This window comes from Podarcis muralis, chromosome Z (assembly GCF_964188315.1).
Source record: "Podarcis muralis chromosome Z, rPodMur119.hap1.1, whole genome shotgun sequence".
Classification (NCBI taxonomy): domain Eukaryota; kingdom Metazoa; phylum Chordata; class Lepidosauria; order Squamata; family Lacertidae; genus Podarcis; species Podarcis muralis.
Window position 1 is genome coordinate 5,212,325 of NC_135673.1, and position 19,676 is coordinate 5,232,000.

The 19,676-nt window shown below is 42.3% G+C and overlaps 1 protein-coding gene across 1 annotated transcript in view; it reads left to right on the forward strand.

Annotated features, from left to right (window-relative positions):
- CDK5RAP2 (CDK5 regulatory subunit associated protein 2) overlaps positions 1-19,676 on the forward strand; it is a 138,807-nt gene that overhangs the window by 95,975 nt on the left and 23,156 nt on the right. Inside the window, 6 exon segments of the mRNA XM_028715746.2 lie at positions 2,208-2,306; positions 3,743-4,331; positions 6,529-6,761; positions 10,413-10,461; positions 11,495-11,613; positions 17,695-17,820. Of these exon segments, the coding sequence (XP_028571579.2) occupies positions 2,208-2,306; positions 3,743-4,331; positions 6,529-6,761; positions 10,413-10,461; positions 11,495-11,613; positions 17,695-17,820 (1,215 nt within the window).

Here is a 19,676-nt window from a genome sequence, read left to right on the forward strand (position 1 = left end):
GATCAAGTGGTACATAAGAGAATAAGTATAATAAATAAGATGGTTGCAGAACAGTAATTTTTTTTTTATGAAGACACTTGTTCGCTTGGAGACAGATAAAGTAGATCATTTTAACATTGTGGATGAGGAATAGAATTTAATGTCTCACTCGGCTAGAAGAAATGGAGCTGTGCCTTGCAAAGATGTACTCTGGATTACATTGGAAGACAGTTGCTGTCCCCTCTCCCCATGCCAGTGGTTTACTGCAGGGATCCCTCATGCCACTGAAGGATCATTTCCCCTCCCTCCCATCCACTACCACCACCACTTTGTCGTCCCTTTAATTCCATTTATAGTTCAATCCCAATAAGGAATTTTGCTACCAGGCCAACAATAGGCAGTAGTTTACCTGCCGCCAAACCCATTTCTGCCTTGCACCTACCATCTCCTTGTGATACTGAAGGTTAAATTGCGCAGATGGATCTAAGAACTTCAATCAGTGAGCAGCTCAACATGCAGCTAAAGGGTTAAAACAGGTGTAATGCTGCCAAATTTGATTAGAATGCCCTCTCCTTAACTTTGAAGCAAGGAGTGGTAGTAGGAGCTGAGGGTTAAAAGTGGTAGAGGAGAGCCAGGAGGATTCTGCATAAATACTTGGATTGTTGTAGTTATTTACATTTCACCCTGGGGTAGCCAACATTGCACACTCCATATCTTGTTTGATTCCAGTTCCCTTCATCAGCTGGAGTCCAACAATGGGCGAAGGGCCACAGGTTCCTCAACTCTACTGGGACCTAGCCACTTATGTTTGACATTCTCTTCTGCAATAATGAATCTGCAGCTTGCTGAGCTCACCAGCAGCCAGTTACAGATTGGTTTTGGTTCATATGGCACTTGCCTTTTGTCATCATCATCAGGCTGTGAATTGCCTCACCTCTTTCTTTGGACTACTTATCCCCACTAGGTTACTCCTGATCTTGCCTTTCTTCCATGAAACATAATGGTGGCATATAGGAGGGGAGTTGAGGATTGACCAGACCTGCAATGTCAATTTAGATCACACAGAAACATGACAGGGGAAACTAGGGCCCACAGCCAAGTTAATCTGGCTGATGAGAATGCTTGTGAGGATAATTTCTCACTTTTTTTCTTGGTGCTTTTTAGGCACTAGATGCTTGATAATATATTGATTGGGCATCTACTGATAGGGCATGCCAACACTCAACATAAAATGTGAGGAGATGATGATGAAGAAAAATAAGATGAAGACCATGGGGCAATTGTCTGCTCTCAGACTGTTTTGCCTCTCTTCCTGCGTCCGTAGTACCAGTAGGGTAGAAGATCAGCAAAAGCTAGGAACCAACACCATGTGGCTTTATTTACTTACTCAAAAGGCTTACATTCTTTTCAGCTTCCAAGCCTGCAAGGCGGCTTACAGACAATGAAAATGATTGGTAATAACATCCAAAAGAACTCTTGAACCATCAAACATGCAAAAAGAGATCTGGACAATAAGATAACAGCTGCTACAAAAACAATAAGTCATTAAATCCTTGGGAAAATAAAACCCCTTTAAACTTGGTATCCATAAAAATAAGAATCCTTACCGAAGAAGTATTTTCAGAGAGACTGTTTTATAGGTGAAATGCCAGCAATTCCTGTTCATCACCCACCTAACCTAGGAGCACCCCAACAGCTGATCTTAAGGAATGGGAACATGACATGCAGGAGGTATGCCTCCAGATAGGATGAAACACTGTGAATGTGTACTTTAGATCAGAGGTAGGGATTCTTTTTCATCCCAAGGGCTGCATTCCCTTGCTTGCTCTGAATGACTGTGACCACTGTTTCCAAAGCATGCAAGAACCACCCTTCCAGTGGTGGGCACAGCAGGGGCACAAGTGGGAGGAGAAACAAATGCAAGTTTTACCTTTGCACAGTAGGCTAGTTTAACACACATTCACACACCACTCTCCATACTCCTATCCCTGCAAGCAAAAGGCATCCTCACAGTCGAAGGCCAGGCAAAAACAGTCATGATGCAAAGCTGGACCAGTGAGGGGTCTGTGTGGGGAGATTTCTGAGTGCCAGACAGGCTTTGGAAGGTCAGATTTCTCTCCCGTGCCTGTGAAGATCAGTTTGAACTTCTAAATTGCTGAGATGTTTCATTCTTTAAATGTGTCCCTCTTCTCTTACCACTTTTCTCTTCATTTCCATGTTTTCTCCAGCTGAGTCATTGATCAGAGTAAATGGCTCTGAAGTGGATGTCACCTTGGTCAGTGGTGATAGCAAAGGCGAAATAGCCAAGGATCTGAGCAGCAGCCAAGGTATGAGATGGATACACAAGTGATTTTGCCGGGATTGGGAGAACAAACCTTTCTCGCAAAACAAGCTGGTCATTTTTGTTAATTGTCCAAATAAATTCCAGCTAACAGCTTGTTTGCTAAAGTTAATTGCTCTTTTTACCACAGTCTATAACTTTAAAATATTGTTTGCTTAATTATCCCACAATAGCAGCCCCTGGGAATAGCAGCCACAGTCTTTTAAGTGTGGAAGAGTCCCCGGGATTTATGAGTATGGGTTTTAATAAAATGAATGAAATGTGTGCACAACTCTCTATGTACTCAGTGCCACAGAATTGGTCTGATCTTGGCTTGTGATTAAAAAAATTATTAATGGATTCTGATTTTTTATTTTTGCATTCTTGAGGTTTCTAAACACCAGCTTACCCTCTCCCTTTGATTCCCTCAAAATATAAAGGAATTAGTGCAGATTATATATAGTTTATCAGTCATGTGACTGCTGTGGAAGTACCAATATATTCTTTTGTCAACACTAGAAAGTCCTCCAAAGTTCATGTTCCACCAGGAATTTTCCCCATCGTTAAATGATAATGAATGGAAATTGGAAGAACAGTTATGGGACATGAAGAATGTTGCTTGGTTACTAGCAAACCACAACAGAATTGGTCTGGGGTTGTTTGCTTCAGGAGTAGGATTCAGATAGCTTCGGCATTTTAACCTAACTGAATTGCTTTTCAGTGTCCCTTAGATTAGAGAAATGATTGATGGTTAGGTCTAATCTGGTATTCATTGGGATATTTAAATGGAACCTCTATAACCAAAGGAAAAATATTTTCGAGTACTTTGTGCTGGTGCCATGCAAATGGAGTTGACTATCACATTCCTGCCATAGCTACTCTTGGAAACACTGTTGGACTGTATCCAGCAAGGTAGTACTTCAAAGGGATGACTTAGAGCAGGTTTTTGGACTGTCAGCAATCAGGTTGTTCATAATAGATTATGCACTCAAACCTTTTCAGTCAAATTGTTTATAGTTGACATAGAGTTTATGAGTTGAGTTTTGGAATAGTCAAGTGACTGGACAAAGCAGAGGCCACTTGTGTAAATGGAGCTGTCAGTATTAGAGTATTAGATGCAGATGGCTATGAGAATTGGACTCCAACAACAACTGAAGGACCACCAGTTCTCCACCCCTCCTATAAGCGTTTCATAATAGTAGGAATGGGGAACCTGTGGCCTTCTGGACTGCAATTCCTATGATCCCTAACAAATGGCCATGCTGGCTGGGGCTGATGGGAACTGAGTCCCACAACATTTGGAGCGCCATAAATTTCCCATTCATGCAGATAATGCTGAGCAGTGGCAGACCCAGAAGCCTCATTGGTTGCAGAAATAAGGGAATGTCCTAGACCAAATCATAACCTCTAACCTTTAAGTAAAACACATTATTTTATTTCCAGAAACAGAAACTACCACACCTGAGTCAAAGCTTGCTATGAAAGAGCTAAATCAAGAGTTTGCTTTCTCAGAGAAGGAAGATGTTGATGCAACTACCACATACTCAGACTCTAGGAGCCTGCTTTCACTCAGCTTAAGAATTACAAGCATAGATGCATTTGACTATGAAGCTACTGATGACATTGAAGAATTGAGACAAATAATTAAGATTCTGAAGTCTGAACTGGCAAAGTACAGGATGCTGATGATCCACTTTGATCCTGCCAAGCAACTCCCTTCTGGTGATATTTTAAGTACAACTCAGAATGATGGGGAGCTGCCCACGCACCATCATTTTCTTCCCATAATAGATGCCAGTAGACCAGAGTTGCAGACTTTTTCTGATGAGCATCTGCAAGAGGAGCCTCAAATCCGCATCAAGGATCTCACATCTCATGACTTGGAGCAACAAAATGAAAAAAAAATTCAAAAGCTGAAGGAGCTGCTGTCAGAGAATGAGATGGAGTTGGAAAAAGAGCAGATTGCAAACATACATCTTCTGGATGAGGTGTGCCGTCTGCAAAATAAACTTAAAGGAGTTTCACTGGCTAGGTGAGCTTACGATAAAGCAGCTTTGGGGAGGACGTTTGGAGTGGGCAGGATGGTTAAGTAAATACATGAATGGTTCTTGAATGTAATACTCCATAGGACTCGGAGCAGCCTTGGAGGCCATACTGAGTCATCTCCTCATGCATGTCATCATGAGACAGATTATGCTAGGGCAGGGATGGGGAAGCTCAGGCTTGAAGGCCAGATATGTAGCCCTCCAGGCCTCTCTATCTGGCCCTCATAACTCACCCAAGAACACATTCCTCACTACCTTGCTTAGTACCCAAAGTGTTTTGCTGGGCTTAGGGAAACATCAGAAGGCAGCTTAGAGCAAGGATGGGGAACCTCAGGCCAAATGTGACCCTCCAGATCTCCCTATCTGGCCCTCGGAACTATCTCATGGCCACATTCTCTTCTCAGACCACGCACTACTCACTAGCACTGCTTCATAACTCCCTTGAGTGATTTTGCCTGGCCTGAAGTGTCCTCATGGTTGTTTGGATGGAGAACAGAGAAATTAGCCTGCTGTATAAAGATGGCCCCCCACCCCATAGAGCATCATTTGTTTATGGAGCTTGTTGTCAGTAGATGTAGTGATGGCCACTAGCTTGGGTGGATTTAATAGAGTGTTAAAGCAATTCATGGAGCATACATTTAGCAATGGATTCCAATCATAGAATCTAGGAAAGGCACCATTTTGAGGAACAATTTCTGGGATCAACAATGGGACAGGGCTCTTTTCTTCATGTCCTGCCTGTAGGCTTTCTGTTGCAGCATCTGGTTGGCTAACTGGGGAAGCAGAATGCTGGACTAGATGGGTTTTTGTTGTGACCCAGCAAGGCTTCTCTTATGTTGAGGTAAATTATTAAAAGACTGGGTACTACCTCCAGTATCGGAGGCAGTATGATGAGGGCTTATGAAATGGAAGCCAGAAATTGGATAACTTTAAAAGAGGATTAGACAGTTTTCATGGAGGATAAGGCTATTGGTGGTTACCTGCCATGATGGCTATATTATGCCTCCACAGCTGGAGACAGCATGCCTCTGAATACTAGTTGCTGGGGTCTGCAGGTGGGGAGGGTGCTGCTGCATTCAGGTACTGCTTATGGGCTTCTCAGAGGTATCTGTTTGGCCACTGTGAAACTAAGATGCTTCACTGGATGGGCCTTCAGACTTTTCTTCTGTGTCAACAGGAAAACTCAGCTAGAGCTTCTAGGATGATTGTGGTGGGGTGTTTCATTTTGTTTATCTTTATCTACCAAACATCTACTTCTCTATGTATTCATTTTGTTCTTCAGTGGTGCTTTATATGTCACATCTGGGGTTGGGGAAATTAGATTTTTATTAGTACATGCCAGGTTCACAATACATAAGATGAGGGGGAAACAACAAATGCAGCCACCTTTCCATAAATGACAAAAGAAATGTACAAAAAGGTAAAGCAGTGAAAAATTATTTCACAAAACACAATGCAAAACCTTGTGCTATTTATTTCTCTGCTAGAACAAGAAAGAAGAGTACAAACAGACTTGATTGGGTTCACTTCAGGGTATTTGCTCTGGAGAATTAAATTGCTTCTAAATCCCACTGTATCATTTCAATAACAGTTGCTTTGCTCCTGAATTTCTGCATTTCTGAACTATCAAGGTAGTAAGAAAAATGTTTCAAATGGTCACTATCATTATCAGTTGTTGATTGTACTCTATTTAAAAGAAACTGGAAATACTGGATGATATCCAACTAAGTCCTATCCAGTGTAAACACATTGAAAACCATGAACTTGCATTTTTCATTGATTTGCGCGAATCTGCTTGTGAGTATGACATAGTTGAATAGCATCCTCTGTGTTCACCATGAACTGCAAATATCTCACTGCTCATATAATATTTTGTTGATTTAAACTGCTTATTAAAAAATCACAAATATTTTGGTAAGTTTTATAGTTAGAGGAAAACTTCACGCTTTGATCAATTCCGCTCTCTGAAATGTGGGTCCAGAGGGCACCAGGTGATTCTGCAGAGGAGCTTTCTTCAAGGGGGGACTGCAGAAGGGAGGTAAAATAGATACTCTCATATGTGGTCCTTCACAAATATCATGCCTTGTGCAAAATTCTAGTCTAGAAATTGTGTTTTGAGTCAACTTTGAAAAGTTGGATGCATCTTCTTTCTAAAGTCGGCTTCTGCCCCCCCCTTTTTTAAAGGCACGATTCCCCAATCCACTCTCCAGTACATGAGCAGTCTTACCAGCGTCAGAAGATTCAAGAGATCCACAGCATCTGTGCAACTTACCGCCAGCACCTGTCCAATTTGATCAGAGCTTTTGAGGAGCTCTTGCAGGCCAGCGAAGTGGATTATTGTGTTGCAGAGGGCTTTCGCGAACAGCTGAATCAAAGTGCCCAGCTGTTTGAGAGGCTGGAACAGCAGTGTCTGTATGGTGCGTGGCTGTGTTTGTTGCTTATCTTCAGTTATAGATCTCAGACACACATTCCTATCTGTTTTCTGGGCTCCTATCTGTGTGCCAATGTTTTTTCTTTCCCCTTCTCCTTATCGCATGGTGATTGTCGAAGATTGGGCCCCTCATTTATCATTTAAGATAGGAATATAGATATACTATGGGATCTTCAACAAATGTTGCAGAGTTGAGTGCTGCTGTTCAGTTTTTAAAAGGTATATTTTAAACTCTGGACAGAAATTCCAGGCAATCCCACAAACTGCAATCCCATTGGGTAGCAGTACCAACCAAGTGTGCTACCAAGGGCATGCCCCATTAGGTGTGCAGAAGTGTAACTTTATGGGCACAGCATGGGGTTGCAAATATTTCTGGGTTTGCTGTTACTTTGTTTTCCGATACCAAGAGAGTTTAATTTGAGAAACAATATTGTAGTTTACATGTCCTAGCTGTATTCTCAAAAGACTTGAGTGTATTCAATTATCATATATCAAATTCTTCACATTGGAAATAAGTTTCTCCAGCGAATAAACATTAAAATGCCTTTCTGTTCAAATCAGCAGATGGTATCATATATACTAATGAAATTGCTGACAACTGAGACAATTCAATATATCTTTGCACAATAGGGTTGCACTGAATCACAAGTAAAGACGAGGGCTGGAGCAGAATATTCAAGCAGGCTGAAAGTTAGAGTGGCAGTGATAGTCCACTGTTTTGTGGAAGGGCTGTGGTTTGGGGGTGCAGATTTGATTTTTTAAAATTCTGTTTAGTAAAGGCATTTATACTTAGCCCTGTAGCCAAAAAGGCTCCCAGAGAGACTTAAAAATCAGCAGTAAGAAGGTCCCTGCCCTCAAACTTTATAGAATATAAAAAGACATGCCTCTCCTTATGATGTCTATCAGCCTGTCATAATAATAACCTTTAAACAAAATTTGCCTTCCTAAACAAGGGGTGGATAGGTTCCCCCAGCCCAATGCATCCATATGTTTTGGTGTCAGTGGCCAGCTGCTTTTGCAGTCATCATTCCCTCACTGCCTCCTTGGTCCTTTGGCATGTGTAGAGGACTTGGGGGAAGGAAGGGTTATTTCTTTCCTCTGGGCTTTTGCAGAGGCAGGGCCACAGGAGAAACTTGTGCTGCTTCTTCAGATGTTTAGCACAAAATGAGAGCAGCCTCCTCCCCAGCCTGTTTTCTCCCAAGTCTTCTGGCATATGGAGGGGACTCAGGAATTGAGTTGACACATCCCTGTCTTTCTGGAGACCCTGTAAAAAACTGGCCAGATTGGGTTTAGGTGTGGCGCTGCCTGGCGGTCATTAGGCAATAATGCAAGCTTGAAAAATTAATTAATTAATTAAAAAAGGAAGCTGCCATCTTGGCTCCTCCCTGCTCCTCCCTCCCTCAGTTTTTAATTTTGCCTTGTGGGAAGTGGTTGTTTCTTCCTGAGACTTCTGGTGCACACCTTTTTTCAGGCTGGTTAATTCCTTGTTTATTCTACCTCTTGTTGAATTTCTCTGTGGCTCTAGTTCCTTTACCTTCTGCTTATTTTCACTACTTATAAGTATCAGTAGCTTCTGTATTTCTCCCTCTCGAGCCCTAATGCTAAGTGCAGTTAAGGCTTTGGAAATGGAAACTGTTAGTTCTCCGTGGGGGTTTAGCCAGTTTTCTGCCACTTTGCTAACAATCTGCAAACAACTGGCTATTGTTCAGTTCTGCTTCTTTGCCTGCATTTAAATGGTAAAGGCACAGATGAAACCCACACTCTCCTGCCAGAAGAGAATTGCAGCAGCAAACTACAGCCTGTAAAGGCAATAGACATGATTCAGCTAGATCTACCTCTATTCAGACTTTAGCTCCAGCCCTCTTCCCATGTAAGCAGCAGCTACTGCTACTTTCAACAGTTATGACAGATCTTCCCAGTTTACCAGCCTCTCTTTCCCCCTCTCTAGGGGATTTCTATACAGAACATCTCAGAGCCAGATCAGGTGTGCCCATAAATTCCCCTTTATATGGCATTATTCTAACTGGGGGAGAGGTGTGCAATAGAAAGCTCAGCAGGAGCTTTGGCTGAAGAATGCTCACTGCACAGAGAGAGGATGGCAACAGAATACAGTGGACCCTTGGGTTGCGAACTTGATCCGTGTGGGATGCACGTTAACAACCTGCAGCGTTTGCAACCTGCGTCTCGGCATGCGCGGGTTGCGATTTAGCGCTTCTGCACATGTGCAAAGCGCGATTTAGTGCTTCTGCGCATGCGTGACCGCAGAAACCCAAAAGTAACTTGTTCCGGTACTTCCAGGATTTAGCGGTCCGCATCCCGAAAAAACGCAATCTGAAGTGGCTGTAACCCGAGGTATGACTGTATTCCTGTGGAGGACAAGGAGAGCAAGCAGTTCAATCACAAGGAAGTTCTCCCTCAGCTGGACTTAGAAGAATTCCTCATCCTTATTATTATTATTATTATTATTATTATTATTATTATTATTATTTATTTATTATTATTATTATTTATACCCTGCCCATCTGGCTGGGCTTCCCCTTCCTATGGATACTCCTATCAGAGCCAAGGTATTTATGCAGCTCACCCTGGCATGAACCAGCCTCAATATTCAATATTCAATACTCAATACACAACTGTCCAAAATCGGTCTCAACCGATGAAGTTTTCTGCATTGTTTATTCCTTAATTTCCAATCCACTGCCCCAAGGAGACCTAGCTAAATAAGTACGTTTACCTTCAGCCCCATATCAGTTTCCAAATGTTCTACACCCACAATCTGTATCTACTACTACTCCCTCCACCTCCAGGAGGCAGTCTAAAGTGTGACCTTCACGCAGGAGTTCTCAGTCGCAACCCAGGCACTCTGTTTCCCCTGAAGACCTTGACTCCGACCATCAGCCACAGGATGAAGGTGATGAATGGAGTGGTGAATGAGGAGTCTGATTCTTGCAGAGTTACCGGCACTCTGATTTCTTTACTCCCTGGTGCGAATCTATTCTGCAATTATTCTGTGATACCTTTACTCTTATATGCTTTGTCTGATAGTTCCTCCATCATACTTTTATACCTTTCTTACTGGGAAGTCTCAGTGAATCCTTTAGGCAACCTTTTCCTGTCGAAAGCTGCCTCCCACGCTATACTAATACCAAATCTCCCAACTTTCTGGCTTGTTATCTAAAAACTGAAGCAGGGAGGAGCTAAGACTGCAGCTTCCTGCTTGAATTTTTTTTTTTAAAGCTTGCAATGTTGCCTATTGACCGCCGGGCAGTGCCAAACCTAAAATCTGGCGGCAGCTTTTACAGGATCTAGAAATACTTTTCATGGTAAATATAAGTCCTTTCTGTAGCAAGCTTGGGGGACAGATTGCAATGGCTTGAGTTTCTTGCAGGGAAGAACTATTAAGAGGGACTTGCACGATTTCTTTGCCTCTCCAACACCCCACCCTTTTCTCCAAGGCCTCTGCATTTGACTTGGGGAGGGTGGGGACTAAGCATGCCAGGTTTTCAGAATGCAGAACCAGGAAAAATCTGGTTTCTTTCAGTGGCAATATGCCTCTGAATACCAGTAGCTGGGGAGGTGGAGAGAGCACTTTATCATTTCAGCATAATTTTGAAAGGCTTCTTTTCCCCTATTGCAGGAGAGTCAATAGATGAAGAGATGACTCAACTATGTGGCCTTGCACGAAGGTAAGTGCATCATTTCCTTTTGCTAACCTTTCTTTATTAGTTCAGTACACTTAGCAGTCACAATTGGGGCACAACTTTTTTAAGAATTACATTAGGCTGAAGGTTGAGAGTCTGGTGTGCTCCTGCTCCCCTGCAAATTTTGTAGGGTTCAGGTGAGACAATGAACATATCCCTTGATGAACTCCAGGGCAAATAAGGGGAAAGCTCATTGCTTATTCCACATCAAGGAACCCATTGAAACATCAATTGATCATTGCTATATTAGCATTTTTTTTTGGGGGGGGGGATCCTATTTGTTTTGCTGTTCCATATGAGAAGGGTTACCAGGATTGCCACTCTTTCCAGGCTGCTTAGGAAGCTCTCCCATTAAACAGTTCATTCAGTGGCAAATCATATTTTTAAAATAGCAGTCCCTGTCATCAGACTCTTGCCCTTTAAAAAGACAGGGGGGAAAGAATGGGGAGGAAAGAGGAAAAGAAGCAAATTCTGTCACCAAATTCTTAACATTACAAGATTTTTGTAATGACTGGCTTGGATGGAAACAAGATGCTCACATTTCAAAATAGAAGCCTTGACACCCAGCCTGGAAGTGACTGTAATGCACTTCCTCCCAGAGTGGAGTATAGCAGGAATCTATGGCTAGTCATACTCTGAGTATACCCTTTTAAATTAATGAACATGGCTAGCCTAGATCTATTCAGTGGGTCTACTCTGAGTAGAATGTAGTTGGAAATAATTCTCAGCTTCTTGTCACTCCCAGATTGGCTCATGGGGGCCCTGTTGATGCCACCACTCCCAGAGCAGCTAATCCTGTTCATCTTCCTCACAGGGCAGGTGCAACTGATGGCCTTGGGAAAGAGGCCCAGTCCATCTGGTGAGAGTAGCAGCAAGTGGAAGTGGTAGTTCCTTGCTGTCTGCTACTTCTGTGATTCATAGTGGTCATGAACTTGGCTATGTAACTTACCATAAATAAGGTCTCCAGACATTAGGCAGAATTCATGTTAAGACATCCCCTCTTCTTTTTCTTCTATAGTTTATCTGACTTGGAGATGCCACAAAAGCCATCCTCTTTGGAATCCTCCCAGCCTGAAAAAGAAGAAATGGAGGGCAAGAGTGAAAACCTGGCAATCATGCCGGTCAAATTCCCCCCAGGTAAACTAGTTTACTCTAGCAGAGGGAATCTTTAGCAGCCTTGAGGCATCATTGGAAAATGAAGTTTCTGGTTTGAATGCCATAATTGGTACACCGGTCGGGTTAGTGGAGACAGGAATTCTGATTGCAGCACTGTAGACAGGACCTACCAGCAAAGAAACTGAAGTTAGTGATGGTTTGAAGATACATCAAGATTTAAATAGGTCTGAGATTGCTAAGTCCATATCAGTAACTGAACAATTTTGTTGTTGGAATCTTTCTGTCTTGAGAGAGTAGAGTGCACCTCTGTGGCTGCAGACATTGATAACTCGTAACTGCTGCCTCCTGCGTTGTTTTTGCTGCATTATATGTTTGCTGACAGAGAGCTGTTAGTTAGAATTAAAAGGCTGCACAACCAATAGCAAGTTAAATATCCCTCTCCTGTGCATAGCAGAAAAAGGAAATTGCAGTCTGGGAAAAGGCAACTTGAGAGGAAAGAACAGGACATTCTCAAGCCATAAGGCCTTTGCTACTTTTACTAATAATATCCAGATACGCTCCAATAGTCAAGAAGGGAAGATTCATTATATTGGCCCAAATGCAGGTATTGGAAGAAATATACCCAAGTTAGAGGTTCAAAACTTCAACCCTGCTAGCAATTTATTTTTCAGAAATCAAAAGAATTATACATTAACAAATGCTCAAGATAAGACCAGGCCTAGGGGTAATTATAGAAAATCAAATTATGATACCTTCAGCTCTCCTTTAAGATACCAAAACTGACTAGAAAACATCCAAAAAGGTCTTAATAGTTTTTTCCTGGAACCTGGCAGGTTGGGATAATAAGATGGATAAGGATTTTATTTGTATGCTCTAGCAATTTGATAAAATATGTTTGCAGGAGACTTGGTCTTATTAACCTAAGCTGCTCCTGCCCTCAACTTACAGGATTGTAACTCTTCTAGCCAGTCAGCTGTTAAGAAATTTAAAAGGGGCTGAGGAAGTCAGAGCTTGACTTATTTTATATGACTTGATTTGGCAGGAGAAGTTTGGATAGCAGATTTTGGAATTCAAAATAATTATAATTGCCAGTAGAAATCAAAACTGAGTGCTATAAGGAATGCATAGCATGGTGGATGCCTACCATAACTGGCTTATTTACTACCATAAACAAGGGCAAAAACTATTGGCCACTTAGCTTGTTAGACATCTCAAAGCTATGCATGGTATCTCCTTCAAAAATAATCAGACTGGTTGCAAAATAACGACATTATTCATGAAAACAATTGGGGCTCAGAGAAGGACACTACCATTGATCAATGTTTTATTCTGAACCATTGTATAAGGAAATAGATTAGGAACATTAAGAAGAATCTTTATGTAGCCTTTTTATCTCTGCTGCATTTGCCTCTATTAATCGAAACAGACTGGGAGAAATTACAAATTGCCAATACTGACTGCAGACTTCTGTTATTGATCTAACAGCTGTACTGAAATGAGGGTCAGAGTAGGTTTAAAACAGGGGTTGGAGCGCGCCCGCGCCCGCATGAGTGCATGCACCTGCGATTTCCAGGGTCTGCACAGTCACGATTTTCGTTGTTTGCACTCGCGCAGATGTGATTTCTGGTGTCTGCGTGTGCACAGATGCAATTTCCAGCACCGTGGAAGTGAGTCCCTGTGCTGTGCTGCGCCGGTGTAGCACACCACGCTGGGACTCGCCGAGTGGGCGGCTTGGTTCTGGGGCGGCTCGTGGGCCAGTTAAATGGCCTCTGTGGGCTGTTTCCAGCCCATGGGCCGCACATTGCCAACCCCTGGTTTAAAAGGTTGCACTCTGGCTCCCACTCTTTTAAACTTTTATATTAATGACAGGAAAGCCTATATATTACTCTTAATGATTTGTTAGCAAACACAGTCCTAAGTATAAATGGTATTTAGACCAGCAAGCTGTAGAACAAACTCACTCATATCTGGGTGTACTCTTTAGTGAAACCCTCTCTTGGAAGTGCTGTATGGAGGAAGTAAAAAACAAGCAGAGAAAAGCATAGGGACATTGATGAAGTTCTATTACAATAAGGTAGGGCAGCTGATTGAACCTGCCCAAAATATACTTGGTAGCAAAGTGCTTATCCAGTGCTCTGTGGTGTTGAAATCTGAGGCTCTGATTTTAACTCCATTAAAGTTTTGGAAACTGTGCAGAATATATATATTTTCCCCTGGAAGAAATACTCTCTACCATCAGGAATACCAGGAGCTCTTCTTTGTACAAAATCCAAGTGGCTGACAATTAAGGCAGGAGCTGACTGCACTCAGTTAAAGTATATTAGAAGAATTGCTGTTATGCCAATTGAGTGTTTTCCTGTGCTGTGCTGTAGGGAATTGGGTGAGAACCAGTGCTGAAAAGCAGCTTGTCAAGGTATTTTAGACTATGATTATTTTCCAGAACTGAACTCTGCATTTACCTTGAATACATGTCAACTAAGGGATTGGCTCTTCTGGATAGAATCCAGAAGGGACCTGCAACTTATTAGAAATACTAAATTTCATCCTTAGTATCCACTCCCAAGAACAGAGCATTTTACAGCTAGTTATCTGACCAAACTCTTAACAGCTTCCTTAAAAATGCCTTTATTGAGCTGCGTTTCCAAGTGATGCCCACCACATCCTTGGATGGGTACTGCAACAAGGTCCCGTGCATCAACAGACTTTGTATTTCTGGTCAATCTCAGGTGGAAGATATTACTCATTATCTGTTAGCCTGCCCCCTTATATATAGACCTGAGATCAGTTTTGAAATCTTTGATCACATAAATAAACAAGCAGGTAAAGCCTCGCAGAAATGGTCCAGTTTCATTTGAGTGACAACAATAGCTTCATAACTCAGAGAGTGGCCCTTGTGCATTGGCTGCAAAAAAAAGAGGGAAAAGGAGTTTGATAAAATCACTACAGTGGTACCTCTGAATGCGAACGGGATCCGTTCCGAAGCCCTGTTCGCATCCTGAAGTGAACGTAACCCACGTCTGCACGTGCACGGGTTGTGATTCGTCGCTTCTGCGCATGTGCATGACGTAATTTTGAGCGTCTGCGCATGCGCGAGCGGCAAAACCTGGAAGTAACACGCTCTGTTACTTCCGGGTCGCCGTGGAGTGCAACCTGAAAATGCTTAACCTGAAGTTACTTCAACCCGAGGTATGACTGTATTAGTTGTTGTGGTGATTCAGAGGTATAATCTGAAATCAAGCTACATTTAAGCTTACTGGTGTCTCTGGTATCTTCTGCATCGTGGATGTTGGCTTATATTATGGATGTTTGTTCTGTATTATATTATAAATACTATTGCTACAAGTTTGTCATGGCCTTTGGCTAGAACAGTAAACTTACAAAGAACAACTAGTTTACCCACTACAGGTTTACTAGGCATAGAAGGACATCTACTAGATTTTCTGGCCAGGATTCCATCCTCCGCCATTGTTATTTTAAATTGAGGCACACAGACCTATTGGCTGACAGAATCTGCTTCATTGTTTTATGAGTACCCCAAGATCAGCTTGGAGCAAAAGATGTAAACATAATAATTCTACAGGAATAAGTTTTGAATTTCAGAACTGAATGGAGTTCACAGTCATTTCTCTTGAAAATCTATTTCTGGATACCCTAAGATTTCTTCATTTCAGTAATATAATTTAAGGTGTGAGAGCACTCATTTTGTTGCTAATATTGTGAAATTGTAGGTAGTAGGTAGATCCATTTTACCACAAATCACTCAGAGATCTTCTACCAGTGGATTCAATCTGCCTATCCTTGTTTTAGACTTTTAGTGTTTGTATTTTAAAAATAGATGGACTTTTCTCTAAAATTCAAATTAGGAGCTAGAATACAGACAATTGATAGGTGATGTTTAAGTTACATGGTTTCTACCGCTATAAAAGCCCAGGTACTGTTTCATTGGGATTGAAGTGTGCTGCATAATTAATAGGAGGAGTGAGACTTGACCTGGAACAGGACACCCAGTGCAACTGATGCTTACCAGGCTGTTCTGCTAGAGACTCAATTGAAAGCAGGTGGTGTTTGCAAAATGCTCTGTTTAAAATAAAACAGAATTTATTGGAACTGGCTGAACTAACAAATAAAATGGAATAGGTGAATTCCTGACCAATGTGGAAGTTACTGCAGGTGGAGGGAACCTGCAGTCAACCATCAAAGGTACTTTTTAATTGAAACAGAATACTGTGTAATATGCTTCCTTATTTTTTTCCCTGTGCTATGTGAATCAAACTCATCTACTAAATAGTTTCATAAAGTGTTGTTCGAGTTCATGATGCGCTACAGAATATCATTAGTGAAACTAAGGGATTCCTGCCCCAGTGAATTTACAAACCACATGTCAACAGTAGTTTGAGATCAGAGGTAGAGAAGGAAGAAGTGAGTGTAGGACAGGGTCACAGGAAGAAGGGAGAAAGGAAGAGTTTCAAAAGGGTGACCAAATGCATTGACATGTAAAGTGGACTTATTTTCAGGAATGAAGCTGGGGAGTTGAAAAAACCCTTTTTTTAGATTAGCTTGCCTTGTCACCTGAGATTGCCACCTGAGATTCTTCATATGGTAGCCCTGAATTCAAAAGGTAGGCTGGTTGCACAGGAAAGAGAGGGCCATCCCTGTGGTGGTACCTCAACTATTGAACTTCCTCCCTAGCAGAACTCAAATTACTGTGTTGAGAAGGTAGTGGGGGACATAATTTGACAAAGCATGAAATGGGAGGTATAGATTGCATTAAGAGTCTTCCATACCTCCTCCTCACTGAAGTGAGGTGAAGTCTTTCTGAGCTTTCAACAGCACTCTACTGCTTCTTCCTTATTCTTCTGTTGTCTTTTAATCCATTTTAGTTGGGGTTTTGTATTGCATTTAATTGGTCTGTCAGCTGCCTTGAAAGCTATTCTGATGGGAAAGATGGGAATATAAACATGCGTACATACACACACACACACGAAAGTGTAGGCAGCTTATTGGACAGCTGAGGGTGGGGAGGCTGATGTTCATGGGCAAGGCTGGAGAAAAAGGGGAAAATAAGAACAGAAAGTTGGGGCGCGTATATGTGGCAATGGGCAAGCCTGCAAAGTCAGTTGAAAGTCAAAGGTGAGGGTTGATGGAAAGCTGGTGTAAAGATATACAGAGGGTGTCATGTGGTCTCAGTGGTGAAAGGGAAAGAGGGGGGTGGTTTTGGCAGCTGACCGGTGGGTACAGCTGAGAGGATTCTGTGAGGCAAGAGACTGCCAGAGAGAAGGTGCTTGTGGTTCTTGAGGCAGGAGATTACCAGATTTTGTGGGGTGGGGGATGTGGATGGAGGAAGAGATTTTTGTAATGATATTTAAGGGAGAACTGACAACTTGGCAATGGACTTCCATTGCCCTCTGCGAGTTGAAGGAAGATAGGAAATCTGGGAGGAGTTGGTGACATTTCTTCAATAGCATTGATATAAATCAGGTCAGGGGAACCTCTGGCCCTCTGGTTGTTCCTGGACTCCAGCTCCCTTCAGCCCTAGCCAGAATAGCCAATGGTCAGGGATGATGGGAGCATGGACTCCAATGACATTGGGTGTGGGGGAGCACAGTGATTGTAGCCAATTTTGCTTTGAGAGTTACTGACTTGTGTATGCCCCACACAGATTATATTATTACTACTACAGTGGTACCTCGGGTTAAGTACTTAATTCGTTATGGAGGTCCCTTCTTAACCTGAAGACCACTTTAGCTAATGGGGCCTCCTGCTGCCGCTTCGCGATTTCTGTTCTCATCCTGAAGTAAAATTCTTAACCCGAGGTACTAATTCTGGGTCAGCGGAGTCTGTAACCTGAAGCGTATGTAACCTGAAGCGTATGTAACCTGAAGCGTATGCAACCCATGGTACCACTGTATTACTATTAAATTTTCTGTACCACCCTTCATCCAATTTGTGTCAGATTTTATATTTTGTGTGTCAGGGTAAAATTACTGATGCTGGCTTTTGGAGACCTAAATGTGAAAGCCTCCAATAACTAGTAAAGAGCCATAATATTTTCAGTCCCCTGCTCCAGACTTTGATATGGCCACTCTCTTGCCATTTATTTAGAGTTGTTGATGGAGCATCTCCAAGAAATACGAATGTTGAGGCACCAGCTTGAGGAATCCATCAGAACCAACGACCGGCTAAGGAAGCAACTTGAGCAACAAGTGTCAGACTCTGCTCAGGAGCAAGGTAGAATATTTGAAGTCAAAGTCTGCTTAGGAAGGTTGGAAGGAAGGAGAGCTGTGTAGGCCTCCAAAAAGAAAATAGCCCTCCTTTATATGCAAACAGTGATATCACAATATGGGTTTCATGAGTATTCGTACCTGCCCCATATCAGAAGACACAGGAAAGGCGCTGAACTTCCTCCTCAGTCTCTGCTTTGAACCCTACTCTTATTAAATGTTGCATTTTTAAGCATCCTATGGTTGCGCTTTTGTTGTTGTTTTTAAATGGTGCTATCTGGAAATGGTGATTCCTCTCAGGAGTAATTTACACTAATGGAAAAGTATATATATAAATGCCTCTGAGTTTGTTCATGAAGTATTTACAAGCAGCTGGAAAGCCATGCTGTTCACTTGCGAAATGACCACACCTGAAACTATTCCAGCTCTTGTTTTTATGGCTTCATAAAGATTTGAGGAAAGGACATCTGGTTAATGCAGCAGGCATACAATCTCTTACACCTTTTCATCCATCTTTCTGTTACTTTGGTTAATCAAATTTATCACTGTGTGATGGATTCCTTACCACTGCGGAAAAAGGAGCAGGGCTGTTTTGTATTTGTAAGTGAGAGAATCCTCCCAGCTCCTTCGTATTTTGATGGCAAATCAAGACAAGGCACAGGAGAGCTATGTTTAAGCTGAAAAGTAGTGTGGGGAGGGAAATCGAGTTGGTAAACCAATGCTGAGGGAATGGAGTGTGTCTCCCCTGGTTTGGTTTCTATATCTTTTCTTCTGTGGGGTAAGCAGCTTTGAGGGATCAGAAAACATGAAGGAAAGGGGCTAACCCTCTGCATTGCAGCCTGGTCCTGTTCATTATTTTTTAGGCAAGGAGATAGGATCGCTGCAGTTTCTGTTCAACCTCTTAAGAAACGTGGGCTATCTGATGATTAATCTTCAGCCATCTTGTCAATTTGACCTTGAGGCTGTGGGCTCAAACTACACAGCACATAAAATGTATTATTGTGTTTAATGTGGACTTGCTTATTGAATTACTCCCTTGCTTATGGCTATTCCAGTACACAAGAAGGGAAGGGGGTTGCTACTGACCCAGTGAAAAGTTGCCCTGTGCTGCCTGTTTACTGGATCCAGACAGGGGACATACTTCTGCCAGAGGTTAAACCTCTCTCTGGTGGTGACAGCCAGGGAGACGGGCCATCCTGCTCTTCAGACTGATGCTGTCCGGAGTTGGCATAAGTTAGGCTAATCAACGATCTGGAGAGACTTCTCTTCCTTGGCCTTTTTCTTGGCAATTTCTTCTTTTCTCTGTCCCTTGCACATAACTGGTGATCAGTGGCAAAGCTTTGGTGTGATTGTTGTCTGTGGTGGGGCTTCATGGAGTTTACCCCATCGTAGATTAAATCATTGTAATCCTAACAATCCCGTAAAGTGGGTGAATGTTTCCCCCCATTATGCAGTTGGCTCAGAAAGACTGGCTTTGCTGCAGCCACTCAGTTTATGGTGCAGGGGAGATTTGGGCCACGGAAGTTTCTTGATTCATAGCTCAACCCTTTTACCACTAAAGCTACAAATCACACATCTCTTTCTTACAATATAATTTTATACACAACACTGGCTTGTGGGAGAGCTTCCATAGCTGTGACAAATGAATTAACCTTTGAAACAGCAATATTTGAAGGGGTGGGGGAAAGAAAGCAATGAATGTGGGCTTCTTTACCTTGGCTCCTTGTCTGATCCATTATTGCTTTTATCCATCATATCTTCAAACACCTCTGCAACCTTGACAGCTAGAAACTTGCTTGCTTGTTATAAATGAACTCAGCATTTTGGTGCTGCGAGCAGCTACCCATCACTGACGAAAGCTCA